The 18,275-nt window shown below is 46.7% G+C and overlaps 1 protein-coding gene across 1 annotated transcript in view; it reads left to right on the top strand.

The window, feature by feature from the left end:
• The first annotated feature begins 364 nt into the window (after window positions 1–364).
• The window catches only part of FKBP1B (FKBP prolyl isomerase 1B), a 67,349-nt gene continuing 49,438 nt past the window's right edge, over window positions 365–18,275 (top strand). Inside the window, exons 1-2 of the mRNA XM_060233378.1 lie at window positions 365–546; window positions 4,066–4,113. Coding sequence (XP_060089361.1) covers window positions 510–546; window positions 4,066–4,113 — 85 coding nt within the window. The 5' untranslated portion in view covers window positions 365–509. The remainder of the gene's footprint in view (window positions 547–4,065; window positions 4,114–18,275) is intronic.

The following is an 18,275-nucleotide window of genomic DNA, read 5'->3' as shown; positions in this document are numbered from 1 at the left end:
GATATCTCGCTGGTGCCGACGGCTTAATGCACCCCCAGGCTCTAAGGCAGCAGAGCTGAGTCACTGCGATGCAGGGAAACCGACCCTGGATCGGTTGGAAATGCAGCAGGCGCAGAAGCGCCGCGAAACAAGGAGCCGCCGCCGCCGCCGCTCGGCTGCAAGGCTCAGGCTCCCTTTCAGGGCGCTTTTCACACGCGCCACAAAACCCAGTCCCGGCGAAGTGGAGTCGAGGAGAGTTCTGCTCCCGCCCCCGCTCCGAGAGAGCCCAGCCTTTCCTGCCCCAACCGTGCAAGAGGATTGGGCGGCGGAGAAAGGGAGTCTCCTCCCCGCTTTTCTATTAGCCGGATGCGCTGATGGACGGCTCGGGGGATGCTTGTCCGTCAATGGGGGAAAGGCGGGCGGGGGGCCGGGATGCCTTCGCCGGCGGGTCTAGCTGAGCCGGGACTGAGGGGAAGCGGGCTCTTCTTAAGGGGGGAGGCGGCGTTGCCCCGGCGGGAGTCACTGCGGCCATGGGTGTGGATGTGGAGACCATCTCGCCTGGAGACGGTGCGCGGTAACCCGCCTTTCTGGCGTAGAGAGAGGGCTCGAGGCATGGGGAGGGGTGGGGGGTCGCTGTCTGTCACTGCAGCAGGAGGGCAGGTGGGGTCCAGAGGGGGGGCGGGGAGAAGGGGGGGCTGCCGTGGGAAGGGGCGATCCTGGAGAAGAAGGAAGCATAATCCGAATGGAGGGTGATGCGGGGGGGGGTATATCTACAGTAGAATAGAGCACGTTTCGGAAGGAAGGCATTCGGGCACCTTCTCGGTGTTCTAACCTCTCTCGTCCATCATACCTTCTGGGTCTCCTCGCAGGCTTTGGCCACTTCATAAAAGTCCATTCACGATTTTTGTGGGGGGGGGGGGGAGGATGAAGAAGGGATTTGGTCTCCTTGTTTCAACGGTACAGGATTGCGATGGTCCTCCGGGGGGGTGGGAAATAGGTGGGCAACGCCGGGGACACGATCCGAGGCGAGCACCCGGGAGGATCGGGTTGAAAGCTGGTCGGGGCTGAAAGGCACCTGGGCCCAAGAAAGTGCAAAAGACCAACCAACCAAAAACACAAACCGGGGGCGGGGGGGGGGGTTGAAGAGCATCGGCTTTCCTCCTGTCAGGCTGCGGGGAAACTTGCGACTTCCCTGCTCTGGAGCCTGCAGGAGTGCGTCAGTCTGGAGCAACAGTGAGAAGGTCTGGAGGCTGCAGGCTTCTTCTTCTTCGGCGGCAGCAGCCGCGAGCGATTAGGGATATTTAAATGGCATTTGCTGACAGCTGCATAAATCCGAGCACGGTGAAGTAATTTAGTAACAAGAGCAAATTATAGTACACTGCACTTCCCGGCTTAAAATGTGACCGTCGCCATTCAGCAAGGAGGGGGAGAGGCAGCAAGAGAGCAGGCTGGCTCCTCGGTGGCAACCTGGAGATCCCCTCCTCTCCCCTTAACAGGAGCAGTGAACTTCTGTGGGAAATGATGAAAAGGTGCTGTGGTGCGAAATGACCACCATTAGGCTACATGGCCACTCCTCTTGCCACAGCTTGTCAGGAAACAGCCTGTGCTGTTTCATAGATTGGAAAAGGAAAGGCCCCCTGTGCAAGCACCAGTTGTTTCCGACTCTGGGGTGATGTTGCTTTCACAGCATTTTCACTGCAGACTTTTTATGGGGTGGTTTGCCATTGTCTTCCCCAGTCATCTACACTTTCCCCTCAGCAAGCTGGGTACTCATTTTACTGACCTCGGAAGGCTGAGTCAACCTGAGTCAGCTACCTGAAAACCCAGCTTCTGCCGGGGATCGAACTCAGGTTGTGAGCAGAGCTTAGGACTGCAGTACTGCAGCTTTAACACTCTGCACAACACAGGTGTAAATTCCTTCAGGGAACACAACTAGATGTGAGACCATCTTGGTAGCCATTAGAACCAGATGGTACATTTGGCCTCACTGAACAAAGGTAAGACCCTGGCAGACCTTAAATAATTTCCTCCCTTTTGAACTATCATAACATAGTTCCAGCTGTTTGTCTTGGCCAGTCTCTCATCCCCTAATTCTTTAATATAATTATGAATGTATGGACGCAGGTCTGGAAAGTTTGGCTGGTTTGGTGAGGCAAGCTGACCTGGAGAGCCCCGGGTAGCTGGATCTCATCAGATCTCAGAAGCTAAGCAGGGTCAGCCCTGGTCAGTATTTGGAAGGGAGACCATCAAGGAATATCAGGGTTATGACCAGTGTTCTCTCTAAGCTGAGTTAGTGTGAGCTAGCTCACAGTTTTTTAGCCTCTGGCTCACACATTTTTGTCTTCACTCAGAAAAAAATGGCCCCAGAGCAAACTAACTTATGCAGCAGCTCACAACTTTAATGCCAGTAGCATTTTAAGACTCCACAGCTTAGAGGGAGCATTGGTCATGATAGAGACAGGCAACAGCAAACCACCTCTGAACATCTCTTGCCTTGAAAACCTCATGGCAGTCACCATTAGTTAGCTGTGACATGACAGCAAAAAAAAAGTTAGCCAACCATTGCAGCTTTGTGTTCTTGCATTCTGATCTGTGTAGATAAAATAAGAGCATCCCTTTTGTACTCAGTGTCTGTCCAACAAGAGTATTTTACAGGGGAGTGTGCTCTCTCTCCCTCTGTGTGTAGGGGGTGTTGGTAGCAGCTTTAACCCTTGAATCCATGATGCTTTTTTGCATCCCAGCCCAAGATATAGACTGGTGCTATTCTGGAAAAATGTTCTCTGCTTCCTTGTCTTATTGGCAGCTTTTTGACAAATTATTACTCCAGTGGTAAAGAACAGAGGGGGGTGTTTCCTGCTGGTCTCTGAAATTAAATTTCTGGTCACTGTTGGTAACCTGGTAATTACATTTGTGGATCTCTGCTTAATTTTCCATGCTTTAAAACTCCCAAGATAATTTATGTAAAATACTTTGAACATTTAAAGTATGATAGATTTAGATATGTATTAATGTTTCTTCTGATCAGTCCACCTATTAATAGCATTCTTTTTATTTTACCTAAAGTTTTTTAAAAAAAATTCTTGTAGGCCAAGTTCTGCTGTGTGGGCTGGGTGGCAGTGCTGCTGTTTGCTCTATGAACAATTCCTTCTTTGAATTGTTTTTAGCTGGTTTCATCTTCTGGTTTTATTTTAGGGTTGATAGTTTTGTTTTTGCCAGTTGGGTAGGCCAAATTCTGTTTTCTTAACATTGTGATTTTTCAAAAAGTGTTCTAGAGAATTCAGAAGTTTATTGACGGTTCCTTATCAATCAGTTTACCAGAGCTGCTTTAGAAAGAATAAGGCTATGGGTCATTCAGCTCAGCATTGTATACCATGCCTGGCAGCATCTCTCCAAAGTCCCAGGCAAGCAAAGGGCCTTTTCCCCAGCATCTTTCACCTGAAGATGCATGGGATTGCACTTGTATCTTTTGCATGTTGGGGCATGGTCCACCATTGAACCACAGTGAGAAGATCAGTAATGATGAACAAGCTTTCTGCATAATATGTTGTCTACTGTGACCAGTCGTCCCTTAGAAAGTACAGATGCAGGAAATTGTGGACATATCCCATGATTCCTTTTCAGTTTGGCTGGGGAAATGATGCCTAGCAGACCTCTCATGTCCAGAGAGTGCATCTTAGAATCTGCCCCAGAACCTACAAAAGAAGTTGAAGGATTCCTCAGAAGATCAGTTGAGGTGGAAATTGTTCCCTTAGGAAAGGAGAGAGCATCACTAGTGAAATAAGGCCAATAGTATGAATCTCATAGATTGTAATTTGTATCCCCTCCCCTTCCCTGAATGTCAGAAGCTACTCTGGCAAGGGGAGGGTGAACAGAAGCTGCAGGTGTGATGCTTCCACTTCATCCACATTTCATTCCAGCTACTCAACAGCTATTTTATTTTTTCACCACTGAGAAAAGTCTCGACTTGTAAAGTGTTAGAAGTAACCTTGAGTCTACTCTTCTTTGTATCCCCTTTTTGTTATTCAGTTTTCTAAACAGATGTCGAAATGCATTCTTAAAAGTAAGTACTTTTGTATTTCTTAACAGGAAGAACATTTCCAAAAAAAGGTCAGACGTGTGTGGTACATTATACAGGTAAGGCTCATCATGAATAGACCGCAGCTTTTTGTTATGTTTTTAGAGCATTGTTTTATGTTATATACTAGTCAGACTTCACACATATATCCACATGGATTGGGCGATGTTTTAAGTATTTGGATAAGCGAGGAAATGCTGCTTATATTGACTTGAATTAGGATAATTGAACAAAGTTTGAATTCAGTGGCACCTTTAAGACCAACAAAGCTTTATTCAAGATATAAGCTTTCATGTGCAAGCACACTTCTTCAGATATGATGAAATAGAATTCCCTCAACCAGTACATAGAGGAAGAGAGCTCTAAGTACTGGTTGAGGAAACTCCATTTCACTGTATCTGAAGAAGTGTGCCTGTGTATGAAACCTTATATCTTGAATAAAACTTTGTTGGTCTTAAAGGTGTCACTGAATTCAAACTTTGTTCTGCTGCTTCAGACCAACACTGCTGCCCGCCTGGGTTTAGGATAATTGAAGTTCAGGTAACTGTGATATGAAGACTACCTGGACTCTTCCACCCTGTGTATCCCCCCGCATTCCTCTGAATAGTCGATTGGAGATGGAAGAGAGGGAGATTGTGCTCAGACTGAAAAGAAAGTAGAAGTTTATGCTCTTCATATGGTTTTCTTGTTGCTCCTGCTTGTCCTCTATTGTGCGCATACTGAGCAAGCCAAGCCTCTGTGGTCTATTGAGGTCCTCCCTACTGTGCTTCTCCAAGAAGGCCCATGTGTGGTTTAGCCAGAGAACTGGTCCTGGTATGTGTGTATGTTGAGGTAGCTGCAGAGAGAGACTGCAGAGCTCCTTGTTGCCTCCTGACCATTTTGGCTAAGGAAGCATGGCACTAGATGAGGACTGACCTTTCTTTCCTCCTCTTCTTGCGCAGTGAGAGAAATGTGAATAGGAGAGGTATCGTAGCTAAATATGGGACATCTTGAAAGGTGTGAGTGAGGCATTTCAAGGCATATTGTGGGGGGCAGGTGCTCCCTTGTAGCCTTCTCTGGGACCAAACTGGTTAGCAGTGGCACAGTTGGATGTCCCAAATGGCCGTGTGGGTTGCTTGGCCTGAAACTGCTCCTGGTTGCTTGTGCCGTCCTAACCTATTGTGTGCTGTTGTCTGAAGGACAGAATTATTGGAAGGGGCCTGTATGTGTCCTGCTTGCATTACAAGGGCCTCTCTCTGGTGTTGCAAACAGATGTGCTTTTGCAAATGTTTATGAATTTGCAAACATGTATATATATGTCATAGTTGGTGCAGTTTTAGTTCCAAAGGTTTTGTCCATTGATGGAACTGTATTTTTCACTTTGTTTTCCTCCTTTCCACAGCACTGGGAAGCTTTAAAAAGAAGAGAGAAGTAGAATCTTTCTTTTACAAGTGTTATTATAGTTTAAGAAATGGGTGAAGGGACAAAGGAAACAAAAGGAACATTAATGAAAGCTCAGCTAACACATGGAAAGTACTAATCAATTATATACATAAGGAAAAGAAAAGAGATTATAATCCGTGAGTGTGTTAAGAGTACATTTTGAAAAAAAACACACACACACACACACTTGAGTAGCCAATAGCTTATTATACCTAACTGTGAGTTCCATTCTTCTTGGATATACATTTCAAAAAGAAAAAAAGTATATTCAAAACCTAAGCTTTAAGATAAGCATAGAAAGGTGCCCAAATGTCTTTAATCCTCTTTCAAAATTGTCAAAAAAATGTCCATCTCAGCTGTGACAAAAATCTTCTCAATGAGTTCAGTTTTCAGGGGTATTACTGTTTTCTTCCACACTTTTGCCAGTAGAATTCTAGGAGCTGTTATTACATGAATCAACAAATGCTTTACATTTTTGAGAGAGGAGTAGAATCTTATGGTTTTGTTTTCAAAATCTGTTCAGTAGCAAATGAACTGATTTGGGAAGGAGTAATAGGAAAGCCACAGCCACCTGGGCTATATTGCTCCAAGGAGAATCAGTGTGGATCCTACTGAGTTTTCTCTCCAGCCCTTTGTATTATTTCCAGGAAACAACCAGCCCAGCATATGTGAAGGCTTTCCTAGTTTCAGACTCTTAAAGCTTTATCTGCACCTGTGGTTGGCCCTGATGCAGCTAAGAGAAAAAAGAAGTGTGAGTGTCACAGACTTTGTCCTGTGCAGATTAGGGGACTTGTGGTACAACACAGGGCAGCTATTGCACCATGCATTGGTTGGAGTGGGGATTTAGGGATGTGCTTTGGATTGGTTTAAAGGATTCCTTATGGACTCAGAAGGTTGCTATTGCAGACCAGTTGTCTTCAGTGTAGGACCCTCCCTGTGGGATTCCACGAGGCTCAGTCTTATCTCCTCCCCCCACACACACTACTCAATCTTAGCAGATATCATCTGTGGTTTTAGAAAGTCCTTAGCAGAAATCATCTGTGGTTTTAGAGCAGGGTGCCATCGATATGCTGAGAATGCCCAGCTCTACATTTTCTTTGCCCAGATCTCCTAGGGACACTGTAGAGATCCTGAACCATGCCTGACAGCTGTGGTTAAATGGCTAAGAGCAGGGCTTGATCACCCCGACCAGACTGGCCTGGGCAAGCTGGAAGCTAAGCAGGGTCAGGCCTCTTTCGTACTTGGATGGGAAACAACCAAGAAAGGCCAGGGCTGCTATGGCAAAGCAGGCAATGGCAAACCATCTCCGGTCATCTCCTGCCCTGGAAACCCTCAGGGGTGTTGAACTCATTTGTTATGAGGGTTGGATCCGACATAAATGAGACCTTGTTGGGATGGGCCACATGGGTCATAAAATGTAATGCCAGGTGGCAGGTAGGATACAGCCAGACATAAAGATTTTTAAAAAGCTTAAAATAAAACATGTTTAAAACATTAGCACTCATTGGTCTTAAAGGTGCTTTCTTTGTATCTCTCCCATGCGATCCAGGGAAATGGGCAAAGGAAGCTCTGGCTCTTTCCTTTCTTCTGCAAGGGACCAGGAGGGGGAGGAGCCTCAGCCAATAGAAGGAAGAGCGGCTTGGATCAGTAGCTCTACAGTATGATTGAGAGAGCCTGGCAAACCAAGCTCTCCCTGCCCCCCTTCCTCCCCAAAGGAGGAAGCCAATGGAGAAGATAGAGGCTTTGCTCTGAAGCTCCTGAGTGATTGAGCAAGCCTGGCAAAACAACGTGTGAATCAGAAGGAAGCAAGAGAGAGGGAGAAGGAAGCAGATGACAACCTGGGGGCTGATAGCAGCTTTCTGGGGGCCTGATTTGGCCCCCAGGCCACATGTTTGACAGCACTGCCCTACAGGGTTGCTTAAGTCAGCTGTGAATTGACAGCACTTTCCACCATCAAGGACTGCTTGCGCTGCTGAAGAAACTGCCTAAAAGGACCTGAACATCTTCCCCCACTCTCACACCAAGCAATTTTATTTCTCTTTTCAAAACTTACCACTTGTATTGTTCAAGCTGCAACACGAGTGGTTTATGTTCAAAAAAAGTAAAAATTAGAACAATAAAAGCTGGAGAAAGAGTCCTCAGTTGGCACCAGGCAGAGGCCTCATGAAAACGTGTCTGAAAGCTTTAGCAATGGCAACTGGACGAGAGAGGGTGAGATCCAGGCATGATAAAGAAGAGTCTGGCTGCTTCCTTTTTTCTCCCTGAGGTTCTTGTTGATGCGGTTGTTCTATGGTGGTCGTGCCTGGCCTGCACAGAATGCGTTCTGTCTCCTTCAAAAAAAAAAATCCCCCCCCCCCACTAGGAGGTTAATAATCATTTTATGTCTCCTCTTAGCTGCTGTCTGGGTAACATCTGCTGTGCAAATTGCAACTGGAGGTAACATAAAATAAAACTGTACAACCCCCAGACATTATAATTGTTGTGCAGGAAAGGACAAGCCAGCAAAAACCTTTTTAGCTGTAAGGCACTTATTTTGGGGAATTTTTCTTGTTTTGTTTTCACAAAGCATGGTTTCATGACATCTGGTACACCCGGGTGGGATTTTTTTTCTTTGTATGGCAGAGCTTCCCAATTTATTTCTGCTAAGCCATCTAGCTCTTTAAATTGCCGTATCTTGAAAGATGGACTACTTCTGTTTCTAGGGGGATTGAAGTGGCAGCTGATCATTGGGGAAACTACAATGCGATTGTTTTCTTCAGCAAGTCATGACAGCAAAAAGGAAGCAGTTTGATTGTTCCGTGTAAAACACATTCTTTTGAGACCACACAGAAGCAATTTGTTGCCTTGAAAGTCTCCAGTGAAGTCAATAACATTTCCCATTTTGCTTATTAAGCATGTACTCATTACTTCCAGGGAGCATCTTATGAGAAATAGATGGACAATAGGACTGAAAATCAAGCTCTTGCTGGTCTGGTCATGCTACCCAGGCAAGCAGCTTGTTCCCCCCCCCCCAACCTTCCTGGTGCACAGGGAACAGAAGCGTAGAAAGTGCATCATATTTTATTCAGAGGTTGCTATGAATGAATTAAAGGGAGCAGAACTTTAATAGAGAATGTGTACTTCATTTGATAAGTAAATTATAATGAGAAACAGAGCAGAAATATGGATGCATGGAGACACACACATGCACATCTGCAGACACAATGTGCTCCTCCCACCCTCACCCCCCCAAAAACCCTTACTTCTTTTTACCTGTGGTTTATTTGAGAGGTATAGCTGCTTGAGCACCTAGATTTCTTCATACATCTGATTAACAGAGGTTGGCAGTTGGAGATGGATCCCTTTGAATTGGCATCTGATGGTGTGCTCTGGTCAACAAAAGCTTATGTTGGAACAAAATCTTGTTAGCCTTTAAGGTGCCACAGGACTCTTGTCACTGCTACAGACTAACACATTCTGTGGTTCTGTACTCCATTGGCCTATGTAGGAACTTTGGTGGATCATATGGAATGTGCGAAGCCACTTGCTGCTCAGTCATCCCATTGGTCCTCCTAGGTTAGAAATACCTACTTGGACAGCAACTCTCTAATGTTATAGGGAGAGGTCTTTTCCAGCTCCGCTGCCTAAGATTTTTTATTTAAGTCGGTGGTGTAATTAACACAAGGCTTCTCAAAACAGCTTACATTTTTTAAAAAAACAGATAAGCCAGTAAAAACTGGAGGGAGGGCATCTCCAATAGAAGCTGAATCCAGGACAATAGAGATGGCTTTGGGTACAAAGGCCTTTTCTCTGGAGATAAATCTACCTACAAAGCATGTACTTTGTCACTGAACTATTGCCCCTGCTATGTGTTCAGGTGGAAAGGAAGGCAGCATGATGTAGCCCAGACTCATCCGATCTTGGAAGCTAAGCAGGGTGGGTACTGCTTCTTACTTGTCTTGAAAGCACCTTGCTGAGGTTACCGTAAGTCTGCTGAGACTCGGGCATGTGTGCTTGCACACACACACACCTTAATATCTTTACTTCAAGACTAACTTATGAGAGAACTGGGTTTGATTCCCCACTTCTTCTCATGCACCTGCTGGTATGACCTTGAGTCAGTCACAAGTTCTCTCAGCTGTTCTCTCAAGAGCTCTCTCAGCCCCACCTACCTTGTGGGGAAGGGAAGGCCCTCTGAGGCTCCAAGTTGTAAGCCAAAATGCCCTCAAAAGAGGTTGGGGAATTAACAGGTGGGCAACTGTGGCTCAAAAGGATCTAGAATCTATATATACAGGATTCGACTTCCAGAAATTCTTACTAAAGTTAAGGACACTAATTAAGTAAAACAATTATGCTTTTATTACAGAAAACTATAGAACACATATACAAGGTAAGGGATACATACAACACACATACAGACCTAATAAAAATAGAGAGAAATATACAGAGGTAACGCAAGGGTGGACAAACAGGGTGACAATTACCGATTGTAGTCTTCGAGGAAGGCTCCACTGGCAGCGAATGAGGGAGATGGGGGAAGGGACCCTCAACTGATCAGGTATTGGGGGCGTATCTAAACAGCAGGATTGGGGTACTGTAAGATGCACATGTATGGGGAGTTGGGTCAGAGGTTATAAGGGCTACCTGGAACCCTTAGGGGGTCGGAGGTGCAGGAGCGGATGACAGGTGGTCAGCTGGTACATGACCTCAGAAAAAGGGGAGGCTCCGAAGTGACCATAGGGGCTTGACTTGTGTGGTGGGCAGTGGCCAGTCTATTCGGAGCATTTGATTGGATGCCCATATCTGGTCAATGAGCGGACCTGGCCCCGGTTACCTGATAGGGTGTCCAGGTAACAATGGGCAAGGGAGAGGCTCCAGTGTGACAGTTAGGGCAAGGCATGGGTAAAGGTGATTAAACAAGCTGTCCAAACTTATCTATAAGTGACAATAGAGGGTCAAATTGATACCTAAGGTGACACCCGATTTATATAATAACTATGGCCCTGAGTGAAGCTGTTCTTCCTCTTCTTCACTCCTCTACTGGCACCATCCTTTGTCTTGGGTTCCGTTGGACAAAAGCTTATTTATTTATTTATTTGGTGACTTCTATCCCGCCCTTCCCACAAGTGGCTCAGGGCGGCTTACAACAACAATAAAACAATAAAACAGTAAAATCAGAGCAAGTTATTACCTCTAAAATCAGACAATTAAAACCTAAAAACCTTAAAATTAAACATTAAACTATACAGTATAAACACAAAAATCTGGTAGCTACATTATCTCATCAGGCATAGGCTAACCGGAAGAGGGCTGTCTTACAGGCCCTGCGGAACTGAGCAAGGTCCCGCAGGGCCCTCACCTCTTCCGGTAGCTGGTTCCACCACATAGGGGCCATTGTGGAAAAGGCCCTGTCTCTAGTTGCCTTGAGACGCACTTCCTTGGGCCCGGGGATGATGAGCAGATTTTGAGTGCCAGACCTCAGTACTCTCTGGGGAACGTGTGGGGAGAGACGGTCCCTCAGGTAGGCAGGTCCCAGGCCATATAGGGCTTTAAAGGTGATGACCAGCACCTTGTACCGGACTCGGTATATTATTGGAAGCCAGTGCAGAGCCCGAAGGCCCGGCCGGATGTGCCCCCACCTTGGGAGGCCCAGTAACAGCCGGGCCGCGGCATTCTGCACTAGCTGCAATTTCCGGGTCCGGCACAGGGGCAGCCCCATGTAGAGGGCATTGCAGTAATCCAACCTCGAGGTGACCGTGGCATGGATCACTGTTGCTAGGTCGTCGGGGGCCAGGAAGGGGGCCAACTGCCTTGCCCATCTAAGATGAAAAAACGCGGACTTGGCAGTGGCCGCTATCTGAGCCTCCATCTTTAGGGACGGCTCCAATAGCACCCCCAAGCTCCTGACCCTGTCCGCTGGCCTCAGCGGTACACCGTCAAAAGCTGGCAGAGGGATTTCCCCTCCCGGTCCCCGACGGCCCAAACAAAGGACCTCTGTCTTCGCAGGATTCAATGTCAGTCCACTCAGTCTGAGCCACTCAGCCACGGCCTGTAGTGCCCGGTCCAGGTTTTCTGGGGCGCAGACCGGTCGGCCGTCCATAAGTAGATAGAGCTGGGTGTCATCAGCATACTGGTGACACCCCAGCCCATACCTTCGGGCAATCTGGGCAAGAGGTCGCATATAGATGTTAAACAACATCTGGGAGAGAACCGCTCCCTGGGGCACCCCACAGTTAAGTGAGCGCCTCTGGGACAGTTCCCCCCCAATCGCGACCCTTTGTCCCCGACCTTCAAGGAAGGAGGAAAGCCACTGCAAGGCCAACCCCTGAATCCCCGCGTCGGCAAGGCGGCAAGTCAGCAGCCGATGGTCGACCGTATCGAACGCCGCCAATAGGTCCAACAACATCAGTACTGCCGAGCCACCCCGATCCAGATGCCGTTGAAGGTCATCCACCAGGGCAACCAACACCGTCTCCGTCCCGTGACCTGGGCGGAAGCCGGACTGAAGTGGGTCAAGGATGGAAGCGTCCTCCAGGAAAGTCTGTAGCTGCCTCGCCACTGCCCTCTCAATAAGTTTGCCCAAAAAGGGCAGGTTTGAGACCGGCCTTTAGTGTGCCAATTGGGCCGGGTCTAAAGATGGTTTTTTTAAGAGGGGCCGGACCACGGCCTCTTTAAGGGGCGCCGGAAAAAGCCCTTCCGTTAGGGATCTGTTTATGATATCCCGTATAGGATATCTGAGATCCCCCTGGCAAGATTTAATAAGCCAGGAAGGGCATGGGTCCAATTTGCAAGTTGTTGGGCGGGCAGATGAGAGAATCCTGTCGACTTCCTCCAGGCTGAGGGGGCTGAAACCGTCCAGGATATAATTCGAAGACATGCTCGGGGCCTCGGTTGCGTTAACTGTCTCAAAGTTGACAGGGAGGTCGTGGCGGAGTGACGCGATCTTGTCCGCAAAATAGTTCGCAAAAGCCTCACAGCCTGTCTCTAATTCAACGGAATTTGGTCTGCCCTGGGGCAGAGTCGTCAGGTCTCGAATTATTTCGAACAATTGTGCCGGGCGCGAAGTTGCGGACGCAATCTTAGCCGCAAAGTATGTCTTCTTTGCGGATTTGATTGCCATCTCATAGGTCTTCAAACTCTCTCTATAAGATGTTCGGGTCGCTTCGTCTCGAGTATGCCGCCATTGCCTCTCTAGTCGTCTTGAGGTCCCGCTTCAATTGCCGCAATTCCTGGTTGAACCAGGGAGACGGTTTGAGGCGGGGGCGCAGAGGACGCCTAGGCGCGATCTCCTCGATAGCCCTGGAGAGTCCATCGTTCCAGGACTCGACCAGAGCCTCCAGGGAATCGCCAGTGGGCCAGATATCCCGTAGAGCCGTCAGGAACCGTTCCGGGTCCATCAGGCTCCGCGGGCGAGCCAAAATATGCTCTCCGCCCAAACGGGTTTGGGGTGACATATCCACACGAGCCTTGAGGGCAAAGTGATCCGACCATGGCACTGCTTCTATTGCAATATCGTTCACTTGTACTCCCGCCGCGAAGACCAGGTCTAACATGTGTCCCGCCTGATGAGTGGGCGTTGTAACAACCTGGGAGAGTCCTAGTGTCGCCATGGATGACACCAGATCCATCGCCCGGTCGGAGGCCGCATCGTCGGCGTGGACATTGAAGTCACCCAAGACCAATAGCCTTGGGTACTCCAACGCCCAGCCCGCCGCGGCCTCCACCAGGGATGGTAAGGCGGCGGCTGGTGCGTTAGGCGGTTGGTACACCAGCCAAATCGCCAACCCCTCCCCAACGTCCCACATCAGGCCGGCACATTCAATGCCTGGAATCTCCGGGGCCGGGAGAGCCCTAAAGGTGTAAGCCTCTCGTATGAGTAATGCCACTCCTCCCCCCCGCCCGCTAGTCCGGGACTGGTGGAGGACCGAGTAACCATGCCTAAGATCCATGCCTAAGATAAGCTTGATTGCCTTATGCAGAAGTTGAAGCAGCTGTTGGATACGTGAATCTCTTGCTTTGCTGAAATGGAGTCAGGAAAACAAGATGGATTCTGGTGGTGTTAGCCTTTGGTTCATGGAAACAGGCTGGAAACTGTTTGCCTGTACAGTTCATGGTGGCGTGGCTTCTTCCACTGCAACGGCCGAGATTGTGCACGCAAGGAGCGGCTGAAGGCTCATCTGTAGTTCTGGCTAACACCCATCCAGAGATGTAGAATGCTGCTGCAAAGCTGAGGCTTATAGTATCCGCATAAGCCTTAGAAACCATGGGCAAAGTCCACTTCTTAGAGCAGACGTGTGCATGTGAAAACTCCAGGCACCCTGGCAACCATACTGGTGATCATGATGTCCATGTGTATGAAAAGTAGGGGGCTTTTTCTTACAAAGTGAAGGGTGGGGTATAAATCCAGTTTCTTCTTCATCATCATTATGATTTGGATCAAGGTCTCATGTCAGGGGAAGGGGATTTAACCCTTCAACTCCTGCTTGGTTTTGCAAATCAGAAGTAGTCACTCTGTGTTGTTGTTACCTTTTTTCAAAGGAAAAAGAGATTTGTAAAGGACATGTCTTTTTTTCTTCTTTAAAATTCTGATATCACTATGGGGAGTTTGATTTCAATTAGCAAAACCAAGTAGGGGGTTGAAGAATTAAATCCAAGGGGACTGCAGCTTTATTTTGAATTTGTGCCAGTGCTAATAAACAATGTTTCTAGAAATAACACAATTCTTTAATTGAAGTTAAGGTCAAATGACTCCGTGAAGTGATCCCCCCCATTGTTTTATACATTTACAGATCTGTGAAGAACTGGGTTATAAAAAGACAATTCATATCTGAAGCTTCCTAACACTCACATTGGCTTATGTCCTACAGATGAATTCTAGAAGGATTTCTGAATGAGACAGCTGAAGAATATCAGCTCATTGAGGAAGGGAAAACAATTCTGTGCACATCCTGTCCTCACTTCTTAAGACCCCTGTGAATCTTACCCCACATTTGACCAACAAAAAGTTGGCTTCAGACATGAACTGAAGTGTTTAACCATTTCCTTTTAAATGACTTTCATTTTTATGTAGAGTGTATTGTATTGCTCTGGTTACTTTACAGTAAAACAAAAGTCCAGTATCACCTTAAGGCAGGGGCGTCATGTGGTCTGCGGGCAAGATCCATCCCCCACAGGGCTTCTATATAAACTCCCAGGCAACTGGCTGTCATCTGCTTTCTTCTCCCTCTCTCTTGCTTCCTTCTGTGCCACAGCTTGCTTTGCTAGGCCCTCTCAATTGCACAGGAGCTACAGAGCAAAGGCTTTCTTCCCTCCAATGGTTGTGGAGGAAGAGAAGGGGAGAAGGGAGGGAAAGAGTGAGAGCTTGCTTTGTCAGGCTCTCTCAATTGCACAGCAGAGCTCTGAGCCAAACTGGTCCCCATAGGGAGAATCAATCCATGGGTATCTGGGATTCGGGGGGTGGGGTTGAGGTAGGGGCACAAAATGTTCAGCATAGTTTGTCAACACCCCACCCCCAGTTTCAAACAGATTGGACCAGGGGGTCCAATTCTATGAACCCCAAAGGAAGTGCCTCATCTTGAAATATTTCCAGTGGAAGGAAGGCATTTAAAAAGAATGTGTTCTCTTTAAAGATGATGGCCAGAACTCCCTTTGGAGTTCAGTCATGCTTATCACAACCTTGTTCCTGACTCCACCCCCAGAGTCTCCAGCAGTGTTCCCTCTAAGTTGAGTTAGTGTGAGCTAGCTCACAGATTTTTGCCTCCAGCTCATACATTTTTGTCTTAGCTCAGGAAGGATGACCCCAGAGCACACTAATTTCTGCAGCAGCTCACAGCTTTAATGCCAGGAGCTCCCAAAGTAGAATTTTTGCTCACAAGACTCTGCATCTTAGAGGGAACATTGGTCACCAGATATTTCCTGAGTTGGACCTGGCAACCCTACTTCTGTGCTATATGGCTTCAATGCTAGGATCTTCTAAAGGAAAATACTACCCAAGAGGTAGGGAGACCAACTTACGTATTATTAACCACATATTTAAAAATGGATTTTACAGTCTCTTTTTAAAAACAAGTGTAGCTATATGGACTATATTCTATTAGTGCCATTGTTCTCTGTAGCCTTTCTCTTGTGATTCATACTCTGAATTGAGCATTAATTTGACTCCTGAGAATCTTTGTACACATAAAACCAGTAACCTTTGTTCTGAGCAACATACTGAGTTAATAGGATCCTTCAGGATAAATTCATTTTTCTTATTTTGTTATTATGTTCAATGTGTTATTTGCAACTATAACAGAATTACATTAATTCCAGTACAGTAAAATATGTTATTTAAAAAACTCCATAAAATACAAACTAGCTGTTATTGTGCTGAAAGGCGATTCTGTAAATTCATTGTATGGAACTGAAGAGGATTTACTATACAGCTTTTGCCAGCTACTTACAAATGTCCTTTCCAAAAAAGACAAAAGGTAATCAGTGGTTTGGAGGAGTTTATGATTGTTGCAAATGAATATATGCATTTCATCTAACAAGACTGGCTAATGCTGAAGTTGTTAAACAAGCAGTGCAAGCTAAGATTCTTACCAAGGGTGAAACCTGCAGTTCTACTGCTGAAATTGGCAGCCCTGTGTTAATCACCATGCCCTCCCACTGAAACAAGCAGTACTGCTGCTTGTAGGAACAAGTGGTCCAAAATGTCAATTATGTACAATGTTTATCTGTACACCCTGTTGTAGCAGGAATTGCTGGGATCTCCTCCTTTGGGGGGAATTAGCAGAGGCACACCAGAGATATAGCTTTTTTGCAGCAGAGTTCTCTCACCAATAACACGGAGGTCCAGTATCAGAAAGAAGGCTCCAGATTTAAAATAGTTTAAAATGTTTACCAAGAAAAATATGTAGAAATGCAATCACACATAAGCAATCACAATACACACAATCGAGGCTTGGAAAATAGTGGTGAGGAATAGAGACTTTCAGGGATTGTTACAGAGGTGATATTTACCTGTCCAGATGTGCAGAAGTCTGTGTAGAAATTGAAGATGGGGATGTGCACAGGCATTGTGGAACATCTAAGAGGTCCATTACTTAGAGTAATGGGGGTACAACCTGTCAATGTGCCCACAGTTGTACGTGGTCATGTGGTTTGGTCTCAGTTTATATAGTATTTGGAGTGGTGGAGACCCACTCCTGGAATATGTTTTAGTTAATGATCATTGATGGGCTTTCCTGTGTATTCTGAATAAATTACCATTTTAAAATAAAAGATGAAAATGTGTTACTGATGGTTGTTAGGAAGGGCTATAATGGTTTCATGTTGAGATTAAGTTTACCTCGGTACTCTGAGGGAGGAGGCAAGAAGGATGCTGTTTTGCAACCTTACACAGATATCTTTTTGGACAAGCCTGGGCAAGTTTCCAGGCCGAAGCAGAGTGTCCTCACTTGGCCTGTTTTGGGATCTCTGATTCAGGTACAAGTATGAGAGACCCCATTGAGGTTGGGGTGCTTCCATAAGTTAGGCAGTGTCTCTTGGCTATCCTGTGAACTACGTAGAACAAGAAAGCACACATGGCATGGTGACATCAGAACATGGAGTAAGTTTTATTACATATTGTAGCAGGGGTGTTGAACGCATGAAGGCTGGATCTGACATAAATGAAACCTTGTTGGATAGGCTTCCCGATCCCCAGGTCCCAGCGAGGGATCCTCCATTTTTACAGGCTTCTCCCCGCCCCCAGCCAGCTGGCCAGTGGGGGAAGCCCCGCCTCCCACAGTCACCATGTAGTTTTAGAGCTCCTGCAGGTCCGTTTTTAAAATATGTGCCTTTGGGGGCTCTGGGGGGGCTATGTTTTGAGGTAGAGGCACCAAATTTTTAGTATAGCATCTAGTGCCTCTCCCCAAAATACCCCCCAAGTTTCAAAACGATTGGAGCAGGGGATCCAATTCTATGAGCCCCAAAAGATGGTGCCCCTATCCTTCATTATTTCCTATGGAAGAAAGGCATTTTAAAAGGTGTGCTGTCCCTTTAAATGTGATGGCCAGAACTCCCTTGGAGTTCAATTATGCTTGTCACACCCTTGTTCCTGGCTCCACCCCCAAAGTCCCCAAATATTTCTTGAATTGGACTTGGCAACCCTATTGTTGGACCAGGCTATGTGTGTCATAAAATGTAATACCAGGTAGCAGAGATATAAACTTTATAAAGGACACAGACAAACATAGGATGGGACCTCAGCCAATAGAAGGAAGAGAGCTGCTGCTTGAAGGGCACTTGGTGTAATTAGTAGACTGATCAAAGCCACCAAGTAATACGCTGACTTTCAGTTTGCAAAAATATATTACGCAGTTCTAATATAGTCTAATATATAATATATTCTAATATAAACGCAGCTGCTTTCTTAAAGAGCCGGATGTTCACACTGAAATGAGAAGCTTAATGCTGTGATTAGAGAATGTAGAATGGGGTTCCTAAATAACTGAGCTGTTAAACTAAAGAAGGGATTGAAACATCAAAATCTAGAGATTTTTTTTAAGGAAGTGGCTGTGTTGAAGCTATGTTCCTCAGGAGCCCTCACCTTGTGAATTTCAGTTGGCCTGTTTCTAGGGTGGCCATAATTTCTGCAGGCCAGCCAGGGACACCTTGAGGGGGGAAGGAATGTGTGCGCTGAAGCAGCCTGTCACTAATAACACAGGTCGAGAAGCAGGACAGGAACCCGGAAGTGACCGACAGGCTGCTTCAGCGTGCCGCTGCGCCGGCCCCCTGGGCCCCACAACGATGGGACCGATGCCACAGGGACGGGCTCGAAACACTCTATAACCCC

The sequence above is a fragment of the Heteronotia binoei genome, chromosome 1, assembly GCF_032191835.1.
Source record: "Heteronotia binoei isolate CCM8104 ecotype False Entrance Well chromosome 1, APGP_CSIRO_Hbin_v1, whole genome shotgun sequence".
Taxonomy (NCBI): Eukaryota; Metazoa; Chordata; class Lepidosauria; order Squamata; family Gekkonidae; genus Heteronotia; species Heteronotia binoei.
The sequence above is the reverse complement of the archived record's forward strand: the minus strand, read 5'-3'. Positions and strand labels throughout refer to the sequence as shown.